Source organism: Mustela lutreola, chromosome 1 (genome assembly GCF_030435805.1).
Source record: "Mustela lutreola isolate mMusLut2 chromosome 1, mMusLut2.pri, whole genome shotgun sequence".
NCBI lineage: Eukaryota > Metazoa > Chordata > Mammalia > Carnivora > Mustelidae > Mustela > Mustela lutreola.
This window is the reverse complement of record NC_081290.1, coordinates 242,137,495-242,150,541: the sequence shown is the minus strand read 5'-3', so window position 1 is coordinate 242,150,541 and position 13,047 is coordinate 242,137,495. Positions and strand designations below refer to the sequence as shown.

Here is a 13,047-nt window from a genome sequence, read left to right as displayed (position 1 = left end):
GAATCTTATAAAGCAGTAATCTGTTAATCTTATAAGGCATCTTGACAATTATCTATACATATAAACCAATTTTTCTCAGAACCTCATTAGACTCAAAAACTTATTTTTAACATTTGTACTCTAACATGTTCTAGTTTTCAATTAAAGCAGTAAGAATAGCAGTATGCTTATATCAGCAATATTTGAGGATATAAAAGAACCTGTCAAATCCAACAATCATTTAGGATTTGTGCAAACACACAGATATTTAGCTAACAGGTCATAATTAGAACTGTAACTGTAATGACTAGTATATTCAATAACTAAATATGACTTCATTTTCATTTTTTTAAAATATTTTTTATTATTCATTTGACAGAGAGAGATCACAAGTAGGCAGAGAGACAGGCAGAGAGAGAGAGGAGGAAGGAGGCTCCCTGCTGAGCAGAGAGCCCGATGCGGGACTCGATCCCAGAACCCTGGGATCATGACCTGAGCCGAAGGCAGCAGCTTAACCCACTGAGCCACCCAGGCGCCCCTGACTTCATTTTCATTTAATCAATATTTACTGGACAATGCAAAGCACATTGCGCTGGTCCCTAGAAAGAATATAAGATGAAAGTAATAACATAATGGAGGGGTATGCTGACATTTATAGAGTGCTTATTATGTGCAAGAAACCTTACATGTATTAACTCACTTCTTGTTCCCAAGCCTAGGATGTAGTTACTAGTATCCTCATTTAAATATGGTATCAAGAAATTAAGTAACTTGCCCAAGGTCACAAAGCTACTATTTGAACCCAGGCACTCGGGTTGTCATGTCCTGCCTTTGAAGATTTTCCAGTCTAATAAAGGTAATAATGTAGTAACATGTAACTTATTAGGGGGTATAATTTTTCAAATGTCATAAGATATAGTGCAATGGGTTTCAGGGTTAGGGAAATGTAATCAGGTTGAAAGAGAATCAGAAATGGTTACTTGTGGGAAGAAGAGCTAGATTTTGCTGGCTGGATAATATTTTAAGAGCATGTTTTTTTTTTTATTTAAAGATTTTATTTATTTATTTGACAGAGAGAGATCACAAGTAGGCAGAGAGGCAGGCAGAGAGAGAGAGAGAGAGAGAGGGAAGCAGGCTCCCTGCTGAGCAGAGAGCCCGACGTGGGGCTCGATCCCAGGACCCTGAGATCATGACCTGAGCCGAAGGCAGCGGCTCAACCCACTGAGCCACCCAGGTGCCCCAAGAGCATGTTTTTAAAAAAACATTAAAATTTGACACCCATTATCTCAGTAATTTTCATAAAAACAGTGGGTTATAGCAACAGTTTTATATAAATATCAATGCCTATTTTATATATACATGGTTCAGTTTAGTTCTATTAAACAAAAAAATAGATATAAATTATTATTGCTCTCAACCCTAGAGATAGAGTAAATGGAAATACGTAATAAGGCAGAGAGGAGACCTCTGTTTACTTACCCTACACTTACATCCACACTATACCAACAGCAAATCATTCTCAAGAGAAATGAGTGCTCTTTAAGAATCTTGATTACGTCAGTTTTGCCAATCATTTGTCATCATTGCCAATCACAATAATTTTGCCCCAAAGGCTTTGTACAATGGAGAGTGTTTGTACAAAAGTAGATTTTAAGCCAACAGTACCTGGACAGAACACTTTAAAATCTGTGTAATAAACCTCATAAAAGAATATGCCTCTGCATACCAGGACACCTAAACATGTTGCCTAAATTGAAGAAGATCCTTAAAGACAAATGAATCAATTTTAAAAGTAGATGTCTTCTGTAATCTTAATTGACAACAGATATTTAAATTTATATATTCAGTGATATATTTTTCCCAGCCTCCTATTTTCAATATAACCTTTTCTTTCCAAGTTGGGCTATCATGGTACTTTAGTACCCTGGAAATGTACTAACCCAGTCCCTTCAATTTCAGCAAAAAAAATTATAGTACCTTGATACTAAGAGGCAAAAACTTTGACTAATCAAAAAACTGGAAAATAAGAAAGAAGCAATCCTAAAGAAAGTACTTAAGAAAGCACTTAAATAATAGTTTTCATGCAAAATTAAAGTTCACCAATTTAAAACTCCCCAGAAAACAGATGATAAAAAAGTACTTCATAATATTCACTCAGGGCAAGGGCATAGAAGTGAAGCATGAAAGCATAGAGCACATCTGGGAACAGCAACTAATGTAGTCAAATGTGGCTAAAACAAAACTGGCCTGGGGCAGGAGACAAATACATTAAGTTAGGAATTTCTGGTTAAAGAGGATAGATTGAATACAAGCATTTAGCGCTGAAGCTTCTCAAGATAATTTCAAAACAAGAGTTAAGACATTTTTTTAAAGAGCATAAACCCATAAGGAACCAGAAACATGATTTCAAAGCTGAAAAGCAGATCAAATGGTAATGTCTATTACATGTAAAGAAGCTGAATTCTCTATTAGTTTAGAAGAAAACCAAAGACACCTGGTTTATATCACGTTTACAATTACACCAAAGGACTCCCATAAACTCCCTGGAGAAGTGGTTGCTTCTAGAGTTGGCGCAGAGAAAATACACCATGGGCTGAAGCATAATGTGGCGCCAGAAAGTAAGTTCTCACAAAGCAAGGATGAACACACAGATGCCAACCAGAAAGTGCTCCCCTGGCCAAGATTGGAACAGCTTAAAAAGCAAAATAAATAATAATAGAATTGGATTATAATCCAAAGAATAAAGTAAATATCCAAAAGTCTATACTGATAAATTATTATGGGGAAATAAATGGGGAAGAAGGGATAACTCTTCCTCGCCAAAGAAGTCCAATTAATAAATACAGAAATGAGGAAAATAGAAAACTACTCTTAGAATACACCAGTAATAAGACAAGACCCATAGATAGATGCTAAAATTGGTGGGCAGAAGTTTAAGCCTCAACAAGGTATCTGCACAGTCTCAAAGTATTTAGTAATTATTAAAGAGGAAAATAGTAACTTTATAGTGGAGAAAACCTAACAGACAGCACCATACCCAAGTGATCAAGGTTAACATCATTAGCAGTACATCACATTCTCCCACACCTTCCAGATGGCATACTGAGAAGAACACATCACATCCTCAATATCCCTCTCTTAATTCCCAACCTCATGAGAGAGGTCATAAATCATGAGAAAATGTCAGACAAACTCAAATTGAGGCCATTATACAAAATATCTGTTCAAAGTGTCAAGGTCGTGAAAGAGAAGGAAAGGGTAAGGACTATCACAGATAAAAAGAACCTATGGAAATAAGACAACTAAATGCAGTGTAGGATCCTGAATTTGTATCTTTGAACAAAAAGGGCCATTTGTGGAAAAACTAGTAAAATGCGGTTAATTGCTTACTCTTGACAAGTGTTTTATAGTTATATAAAATGTTAACATGAGGAGAAGCTCACTGAAGGGTATATGACAATTCTCTATTATTTCTGCAACTCTTCCAAAAAATTTTTAAAGTATAGTAGGGGGGGGACCCTAAAATGCTCAGAAACTGTCAGTTTCAGACACTCTGGGAGTTAAGGGTAGAGTCCAACTAGGAGCACAGATCTGTTCAAGAAGCAGTTAGAACTCCCAGACCTCTCTTCTACTCCTTGACCCTTTCTGGCAAAAGGTTACATGACCTCTGAGAGTGTGAAACTGGATATCTCTGCACTAGAGGATGTTAGTCTCAAATGAATGTGAAGAATGCCATACTGAAAACTGGAGAACAAATGAAAATGTATTTGCATACTTAATGATGAAACCCAAATCCCTTTTTCCTACTCAGTCCCCAAGCCTGTTCTCTCTAGGCATAAGATCAGAAATCTTTTCTGGGAAATCAATCCAGCACAAGAGAAAAGAGGTGTCACTGGGAGTCTGCAAGGAAATTATTCAGCCATATCACTCTAGAGGGAAAACCATAATCATCCACTTGTAAGGCTGCTAAGCTTTTTAAGGCACTTTTTTTTTTTTTTTAAGATTTTTATTTATTTATTTGACAGACAGAGATCACAAGTAGACAGAGAGGCAGGCAGAGAGAGAGGAGGAAGCAGGCTCCCTGCTGAGCAGAGAGCCCGATGCGGTGGGATCGTGCTGGATCCCACGGTGCTCGATCCCATGACCCTGGGATCATGACCTGAGCGGAAGACAGAGGCTTTAACCCACTGAGCCACCCAGGCGCCCAAGGCACTTCTTTTAAGTAAGAGTCGACTTCAAAGAATCACCAGGCATCCAAGGAAAGCATCTCATATGAAAGACAAAGCCCAAGCAAATAAACACAAAAAGGAAATTTGGAGGAAAGGGGGAACGTGTAGAGAAAAAAACTACTACTAATTTCCTAAGAGAGATAAGACACTGTATCCACAAGACAGAAAAAGGATATTTAAAATTTTTTTCAGAAGAAAAAAAGAGTGCTTGGAAATTATAAATATGATGGCAGAAATAAAACTGTAGTAGAAGAACTGGAAGATAAAAGTTGAGAAAAATTTTCCATAAAGCAAGAGGGAAAGGAATGGAAAATAGAAGAAAACAGGTAAGAATATTAGAGAAACCAGTCCATAGGCCCAAAACCTAATCCATAGGAACTCAAGAGAAAGAAGAGAGAAAACCGAAGGAAGAAATGGGGGGGGGGGGGGGAGTATTTAAGGAAATTACCCAGAACTGATGAATTTCTGAATAAGACTACCCTGAACTTGACAGAAATGGATTTTAAAAAAGACCTATACCAAGGCACATAATACAGGAATTTCAAAACTCTGGGAGAAAAGATTCTCAAAGCTTCTAGAAAGGGAAAAAAAAAAAGTTTCAAAATAGGGGAAAAGAATCTTCTAGGCATCTGATGTCTCAACAGCAACACTGAAATAAAGAAAACAATGGAACAATGTTAAAAAATATTCTGAGAGAAAATTATTTCTTACTAAGAATTCTCTGCCTAGCCAAATGATCTATAAAGCAAGAGGACAGAAATATTTTCAGACATGTGAGGTTTGGAAAAAAGTATATGCTGTCCAGAAAGCTATTGAAAGTGGTCCTCCAAAATGACAAAATGAGCAAAGAAGACACCAGATATGGAACTAAGAGCCCCAATACTATAGAGTCCTGAGCGGGGCTACTAAGATGATAGTAAAGGCAAATATAGACAACAGCTGCAATTCAAGAAAACTTAAATAAAAAATAAGTAGGTTTGAACAGAGTAAGAGGAGATTTATACACTTGAGAGAACTGGACTAAATCACGGCTTCTCAACAGTGTCCCTACTGACATTTTGGACTGCACAGTTCTTTCTTGTGGGAGTCTGTGCTGTGGATGTAGGATGATGTTTGGTAGCAGAGCCTGCTTCCACCACTAGGCATCAGTAGCACACTCCCTGCCTTCCCAACATTGCCAATGTCCACTGTGTTGCCCCCTGTTGGTAACCTCTTGCTAAATTAATGATAAGTACACAGAAAACCAAACAAAAGCAAGTTTTTTAAAAAAACATTAACACAGGAAAAACAAAATATACAGCAAAGGAAAACAATTACAGTAAACTACAAGACTCAATTATGAATAGCTAATAGTCACACTGATACACACTCTGAGTACTGGTATAACCAAACTACTTACAATATGACAATACTGGGAAGACTGAGCAAAACTGAGAAATGTGTCTGGGTATGGCTTGGGATAGCGGTACACCTTAGCTTCTACTTACAGTAAGTCAGTAGATAATGCCTTAAACTGAAAACTCCAGAAAGAACACTACAGACAGAACATTTTGAGATATGGAGATAAATATCAAAGAAATGAATTGAAAGTGATTGTGTCTAAAGAGCCCAAAACAAAAGAGGGAATTTGTAGAGGACTGTTTTGTCAATAGTCCTGCAGAACTATTCAACTCTTTTTAAACATGTACACATATAGCTTTGATAAAAATTAAACTTAAAAGAAAACAACTGAAGCTAGATTATGAAGTACTTTCACTCGTTAAGGCCATACTGACTTAGAACTAAACAGCTCTACAACTTTGAGCAAGGTCCTCAACCTCTTCAAAGCCTTACCTTCTTCAACTATAAGATTATGAAGAATAGCAGCTGTCTTAAAGGGGTATGATAGGAACTAAATAAGATAACATATGCATAAGGTTTACCACAGTATTTTGCACACAGTGCTTACAAATAGTACCTATTACTCAATTTGCAATCAGAAGTTATTAACTATAAACTTTAGAAAGTAAGTAAATCATAATCTCTCCTGTTTTAGAAAGTAACTGACAGTTGTAGAGAGGACAGATTCCTAAAGAGCCTAGAAGTCAGAGACCTGAACTCATTTAAATATGAAAAAAAGGAAAATAGAGGAGTCAAAAAAATCTTGGAACTTAAATAAATAGATGCTGACAACACTAACTGAACAGAACATAGAAAGAATTGTGTTGAGAAGAGAATACGAGGAGAGAGAAGAGATATGAGCCTGATATTACCTACATGTAATCTATGGGTCCTGGCATACAACCAAATAGAGATATCAGGTATGCAGGTGGAAATCTGAATCTAGAAGAGAGGTCAGGGCTGGAGACAGAAATGGGTATATTATAATCAAAGGCTGAAGCCATGCAAGTGGATCAGATTACTCTGTGGCAAACTCAGAGCAAGAAGAGAGGGAAAAGATAAAAATCATGAGCATAAAAAACATTGTAACACGATACCAATAATTACCTCAAAAACTACAATTAGGTTATCTAACTTTTTTTTTTAAGTAATGTATATACCCATTGCTGAAATAAGTAAAGAAAATCTAAATATAGCCCAATGATCCAGATATCCAGGAATAACAATTGTTAATATTTTAGGCTATTTCTTTTAATCTTTCAATGCCTATAACCCTAAACTGTCCATTTTTTCCCTGACAAATTTGGAATCCTATACAACTGCACTCAGCTTTTTTACTTTATTAAGTCAGCATTTCCAATGGTATGTATCTTAAATACTAATGATTTTTAATTAAACACTCCAATTTAAGTAAACTACAGATGAGTGTCACTTGACATAACTGTCATATTTGCTTCTTACTGGTAAAGGAGAATCAACACCCAAATTTTTTTAAAAAGGCTAATTTTTAAAGAATGATCAAAAACAAGAAAGACCAATGTAGCACATTTCCTTAGTAATTTAATTAGGAAACATAAAATTAAAAGAATATTCATGATATAAACCATAATAAATCCTGATGGATTTTATTAAAAACCAGACAATAGAGATAAAACAATTTGCTTTAATATTCTGGGAGTTCTCAACATTAATGGTCTTTATATACTTGTGAGGTCACTGTGAAGCTCAAACGAGTTAATATACATGAAGCACATATAACAGTATCTGACATACAATAAGTGCTTAATAAATATTGGTTATTACTATCATCACCATTGTTTCATATAGAAACTGTTTATGGCATGGAAAAGGAGCAGAAAGAAACCTGAGATATGAAACTACTCTTTTGTTTTTTCTTCCACTTTTCCATTTTCTCTACGTTTATATATTCTGTGGACATCACTTAAAGTACTATTTTAAAACAATTAGGTATGTACCTTATCCTGAATTATACTCTAAGATACTTGAGAGATGAATAAATTTTTGCTATTTCCTCAAAATGTTCCTTACATGGCACAGTACAGTAATATGCACAGTGAAGACTCAATAAATATTAGTATCAAAAATCCTTATAAAGAGAATAAAAACAAAGCAGTAAATAAAAATTTGGATGACAGTAAAAGCAAGAGACCTGAAAGCCAATATCAATACAATTCAAAGACAGAGTAGAATGAAATAGTGAGGTAAAAAGCTTTGTTATGAACCACAATGAATAGACCACACTCCCTTTGCTCTTCTCTGGGTATAGCAGTTTAGGAGGGATACTAAAAACTGGATTATGCCTAAAAGAAAGCAAGTGAGAAGTAAAGAACTAAGGATCCACAGACTGTAGAACAGAGGGGGCTGGCCCTCCTCCTCCCCTCTCCCATTTTCAGCAATAAAAAAAAGCTGTCCTATGAGAAATGATTTAAGATTTCTCTGTTGTCCAAGGCAATTATCAAAAGATGGCAGGTCAGAGGTCTAGACTTCTTTCAGCTCAAAAACTTAAAATAACAGATCTCTTGTAAGACAAAGATGTTATCAGAGATTAGCCATGAAGGTGTTCAAGCAAGAATTGGAAAACAGCTTGCCGATGAACTGTGCTGCAGAAAATATCCAAGTAGGGGATAATTGGTTAGAATTCTAAGTTTCTTCACACCCTGTAACCGCATCAATAAATATTACTGAATATCTGCTCCAGAAAGGGTACTGTCCTAGACTTATAACGTATACAAAAACAGAAAATTGAGAGAAACACACAAACATCTCTGCTGCCAAGGAATTCATAACATTACATAAAATGTATATTACAGTTTGGGACCATAATATATGACACCAAGCACTATTTATTAATAATTGCCAAATAAATCCTAGTCACATAAAAGGTCTTCAAAGAAGGAGAAATCCCTAAGGTTAAAAAGATTTTTAGAATAAACAAGGTATAGGGTATTTATGGAAAAATGTATATGAAGGTTCTGAACAGAGAAGTAGAAAGCAGGGATAGTACAAAAAGAAGTGAAAAGCAAGTGAGAGAGAACCCCATTTGGCTGCATTAAAAATGTGTTTCATGGGAGAAAAGATAAGCTGAAAAGGAAGGTTGGGGCCAGAATCAACTGTACTAGGCCTTGAATACAAACTAAGTAGTTTCAAATTTATCCTGTATACAGCATCGGTAGCAACTACTCAATTCTGCTATGGCCACAGACAATAGTAAATAAACGGGCATGGCTGTGTTCCAATAAAACCTTTGTTATAAATACTGAAATTTGAATTTCATATATATTTTCATGTGTCATGGAATATTATTCTACTTATCTTTTATAATTTGGAAATGTAAAAGACATTCTTAACTTATAGGCCATACAAAAACAGGCTATGATACCTGTAGTACACAAAGCAGCCCTCTTTGGAGTCCTCTAAGATGTATCTGTCCTTGAGCTTCAGGGACCAAAATAATATATTATTCATTCAACAACTACACACATGCATGAATGCACACACCTAAGCAAGATCTAAATCTAGCAGGGGTCAGGGTTCCCTATACAAAGGTCCTAAGCAAACAAAAAACAATAAAACCCTCTATATTGTTGATAATAAGCCATTAGAACAGAAGCAAATTTTTGTTTTAATTTTGCAATTTATTTTCACATAGTAAATGTACTTAGAGAGTTACAAACTAGTCTTACACACCCTCCAAGTTATATGAAGGTAACCATAAAATAGGGTATAATCAAGGAATAGTGAAGGGATATGAGTTCTAGCCCTTACACTGTCATTTACTCATTACGTGACCTTAAACAAGTCACTTTTTAAAAAAGATTTTATTTATTTATTTGACAGACAGATCACAAGTAGGCAGAGAGGCAGGCAGAGAGAAAGGGGGAAGCAGGCTCCCTGCCGAGCAGAGAGCCCAATGCATGGCTCCATCCCAGGACCCTGAGATCATGACCCAAGCTGAGGGCAAAGGCTTAACCCACTGAGCCACCCAAGAGCCCCCTAAACAAGTCACTTTCAATCCTCTGGCCCTAATTTCCTCATTTGTAAAGTGAAAGGGATTAAGTTACTAGATGATCACTATACTCTCCCTTTAGCACTGTATGATTCAACTCCAACTTAAAAGACAGGGTATGACAAAGAGAAAAGTGGTAATTAAGGACATAAAAAGGATACTGACTAAATAAGCAGGCAGATAAGAAAAACAGGTAGGAATAAGACCAAAAAAGTACAATATTACTAAACAACTAAATTAATAAAATAAAGAAAAATTCAGCAAGAGGAGTATGGTCATCAAAAAAGAAAGAACTAGGCAACCAAGCTAAAAAAGGCAAAAACTTCAAGTAAGTCTTAAGACTTGAGACCATTGTGCATACTTCCAGGAATCATGAGACGAGCCAAGGAAAAAGAACAGCCTGAAGATCAATCTAGAGAATGGGAGGGGGGGGGGGAGACATATGTTCCAAAAAATGTAAAAGAAAAAAAAAAAAGTTGCGATGTGCTTGAAGCCTCAGGTAAGGGAGTTAGTCTTAAAGGAGAGGCAATTAATCTTTAAAATCCAAAAGGTAAAAGCGGTATTACAGTATTGGTTTTTACACAACTGATATTTTTCTGCAAAGCTGCATATTTATATCATGGTTTTTTTAAGACATCAAATTATTAGGGAAATAAATCTGATGTTGCATTTTCTTAAAGCAGAGTTTCACCTATACTGTATTTTTCTAACAATCAAAAAATTAAGAAAGGACTAACTTTACTTTTTGTAAGAATGAAAACCAGCAATATGTAGCTTTAAAAGAAAATGCATGTTTATCTTTCTTACAGCACCTATCACTTCTGTTCTTTCGTAAGAGTTACGTATTTATGTAGTAAAATACCTCTCCTTTAAATGAAGCTCAACGAATATTACCAACACTCTCTTAGTAGCTTTGAAAGCTCCCACGGCAAGGACTCTAATTCATGTTTATCTGCCTTGCACAGAGTTGGTGATGTTCGATGAATAAATACTGACATAAGATAGCCAGGTTTAAAAAAAAAAAAAAAACTGTCCTTGCAAAACAACTGCCATCTGATAATGTAGGAAAAATATTTTATCAGATACATAACTCCAGTATCACTTTTGCAGTGTCAGAGCTTGCTTAAGTAGCAATTTTGCTACAAACTATCTAAAAAAAAAAAAAAAAAAGAATGTTTAATGGATATCGCTTATAAACATCAAGATTCTACACAGCTCATTTCAACAGGACACTGTCTCTATTTAAGGTATATGAGAAAAAAAAAAATCCAAAGCATTAGCCTGATGATCAACTAGTTAAAAATACACATTTGGATACGCTGAAGATATTTATAAAGCCAACAGGGATACTATTAATATATTGAAATCCACTGGCCAGCGCTGGATTCTACCATTAATCTTCTACTACTATTCAAGAGAAGCCAAGAAGTTAAGGCTTCTCATATCACTTGCTTTAAAGAATTCAAGCAGTCACCCAAACTAGCATACACAACCCAGCTACAAAAAGTAGTTCAGCTCTCCATATGGTAATGTTTAGCTATCTCTCACCTTTCCGTGAAAGTGAGCATTTACTTTTTCAACGATCTTCCACAGGCCCCATTTAGGCAAACCAACAGGATTACCAAGTAACAGGAGTTCCAAAAAGTCCTAACAGTTAACTCTGCCCTCCCTCAGATCTCAAGTTGGGTGTAGATTTCACAAGCCCTGAAAGCTACACACTGCCACTGTCAAAACCAGAAGCAGCACCGTCACCCTGTCGTGCCCATCAACAACTGTTACAGAAATTTTTCTTTGAAATTATCTTGGCTCGACATGTTAAATAAGTACTTAAAAGGCCACCTTCTCCCCCAAAGCCGGACCTGATTCCTTCCAGTCCGCTCCTTTATCCGTCCGGCCCGACAAACCCGACAGGGGCGGTCTCGGCTCCCCCTCCCCCGGCCCCTAGATCCAGTCGGGTCTCCCAACTGCTCGCCGCACCCACCGTACAGCCCCCACCACACACCTCCTCCTCCCCCCGCCCCCAGCCGGGCCCGCACACGAGCTGGGCCCGCAGCCGACCCCTCGCCCGGGCCTGCACCGCCTCGAGCGGACACAGGCCTCGGGCCTAGCCTCCTCCGCTGGCCCCTCACCTCTTTCGGGACCAGTTGGTTCTCCTCGCCGGGCACCATGGCTCAGACTCTGGCCGCTCCTCTCCGCCCTGCCGGGGGAGGGGGCAGGGTGGTGGCGGCTCTCTATCTCAGAAGAGAACGGCAGCGGCAGTCATCCTCTCCGCCGCCTGCGCTCCGGCAACCGCGGAGGCCTCAGCCTGGGCCTCAGACACCAGCGCGCAGACACCGACCCACGGCTGCTCCGCCGCCGCCGCCGCCGCCGTCGCCTTCGTCGTCGGCCCCTCCCCCAGCCCGCTGCAATCAATGGAAAAATGGCGGCGGCCGCTCTCGCGAGAATTCGGGCCGTCGGGCTCCGAGCCCGGCGCTAGGCGCCCAAGGTGTTGAGGCAGCTGTCGCTCGCGTCTAATTACCTCAGCTCTTACTAAGCCCCGGGATGTACAAAATCGGTTGAGCGGCCATGCAAACAAACGCCTTTCACGGGAGGGATGCTGGACAGTCCAGTTCGGGAGTCCCTCTGCCGGCAGGGAAGGACCAGGCCTCAGACCCTTCCATGGCTTCTTGGGCTCTTCGGACTCTCCCCACCAGGGAAAGACGGGAGCCGAAAGCTCCTTCTCTGACCTTACCGCCAACCAGCACTGCCCTCCCTTCCCGTCAGAAGAGTGTCTTAACTCCATCTCCTCTTCGCAAAGCCCTCGCCTCTCCTGGGAGAGAAAGCGTCACGGGCGGTCTCCCGGCCTCCGGGCTCGGACGCGGCCCCAGCCAGAGGGAACTGCGTTTTCTTTTCACCCCCTCTGCCTGCACTCCTGACGGCCCGGCTCCAGGCACCTCAAAGCCATCTCCTGCGAGGGGAGGCGGCAGCCCTCGCTTCGGAGAAACGGTGTCATTTCTTTCCCCCGCCACCCCCCAAAACACACACACACACACACACACACACACACACACACACACACACACTCTCCTCCCCCCCGACCCCCCCATTAGAGCGGCACTCTCTTGTCCCCTTTATGGGAACTTCCTCCTCCAACAGGTTCCAGCCTGGGACTGAGATCGCTTCTGAGAGTAGGGCTGCAGTTTGAACCCTACCAAACTCCTTAAGAATGTTTCAGAGTACTTACATCTCTGACTGTAAGCATTGTGCTGTTTTAGACGAAACAAATAACGCAATAGTTATTTTTCCAAATCTCACTCATTAAACCCTCCCTTATGAAGACTCGGTGGGGTGTCCTTCCTGAAGACTTCCATGGGTACACTGATTTCACATCATGCTGAGATAAAATAATCTTTCCATATTCCTAACACCCACAGTATCACCTACCTGTCCTGG

General features: G+C 39.0%; 1 protein-coding gene across 4 annotated transcripts in view; it reads right to left on the bottom strand.

Moving 5' to 3' along the window:
• Window positions 1–11,884, bottom strand: part of USP47 (ubiquitin specific peptidase 47) — a 112,551-nt gene extending 100,667 nt beyond the window's left edge. For 2 of the 4 annotated variants that reach the window (XM_059136295.1, XM_059136302.1), the window contains exon 1: window positions 11,745–11,833. In XM_059136295.1, coding sequence (XP_058992278.1) covers window positions 11,745–11,783 — 39 coding nt within the window. In that variant the 5' untranslated portion in view covers window positions 11,784–11,833. Of the gene's footprint in view, window positions 1–11,744 lie in introns of all 4 variants that reach the window. The other 2 variants (XM_059136307.1, XM_059136316.1) reach the window with 2 other exon arrangements.
• Window positions 11,885–13,047: the final 1,163 nt, after the last annotated feature.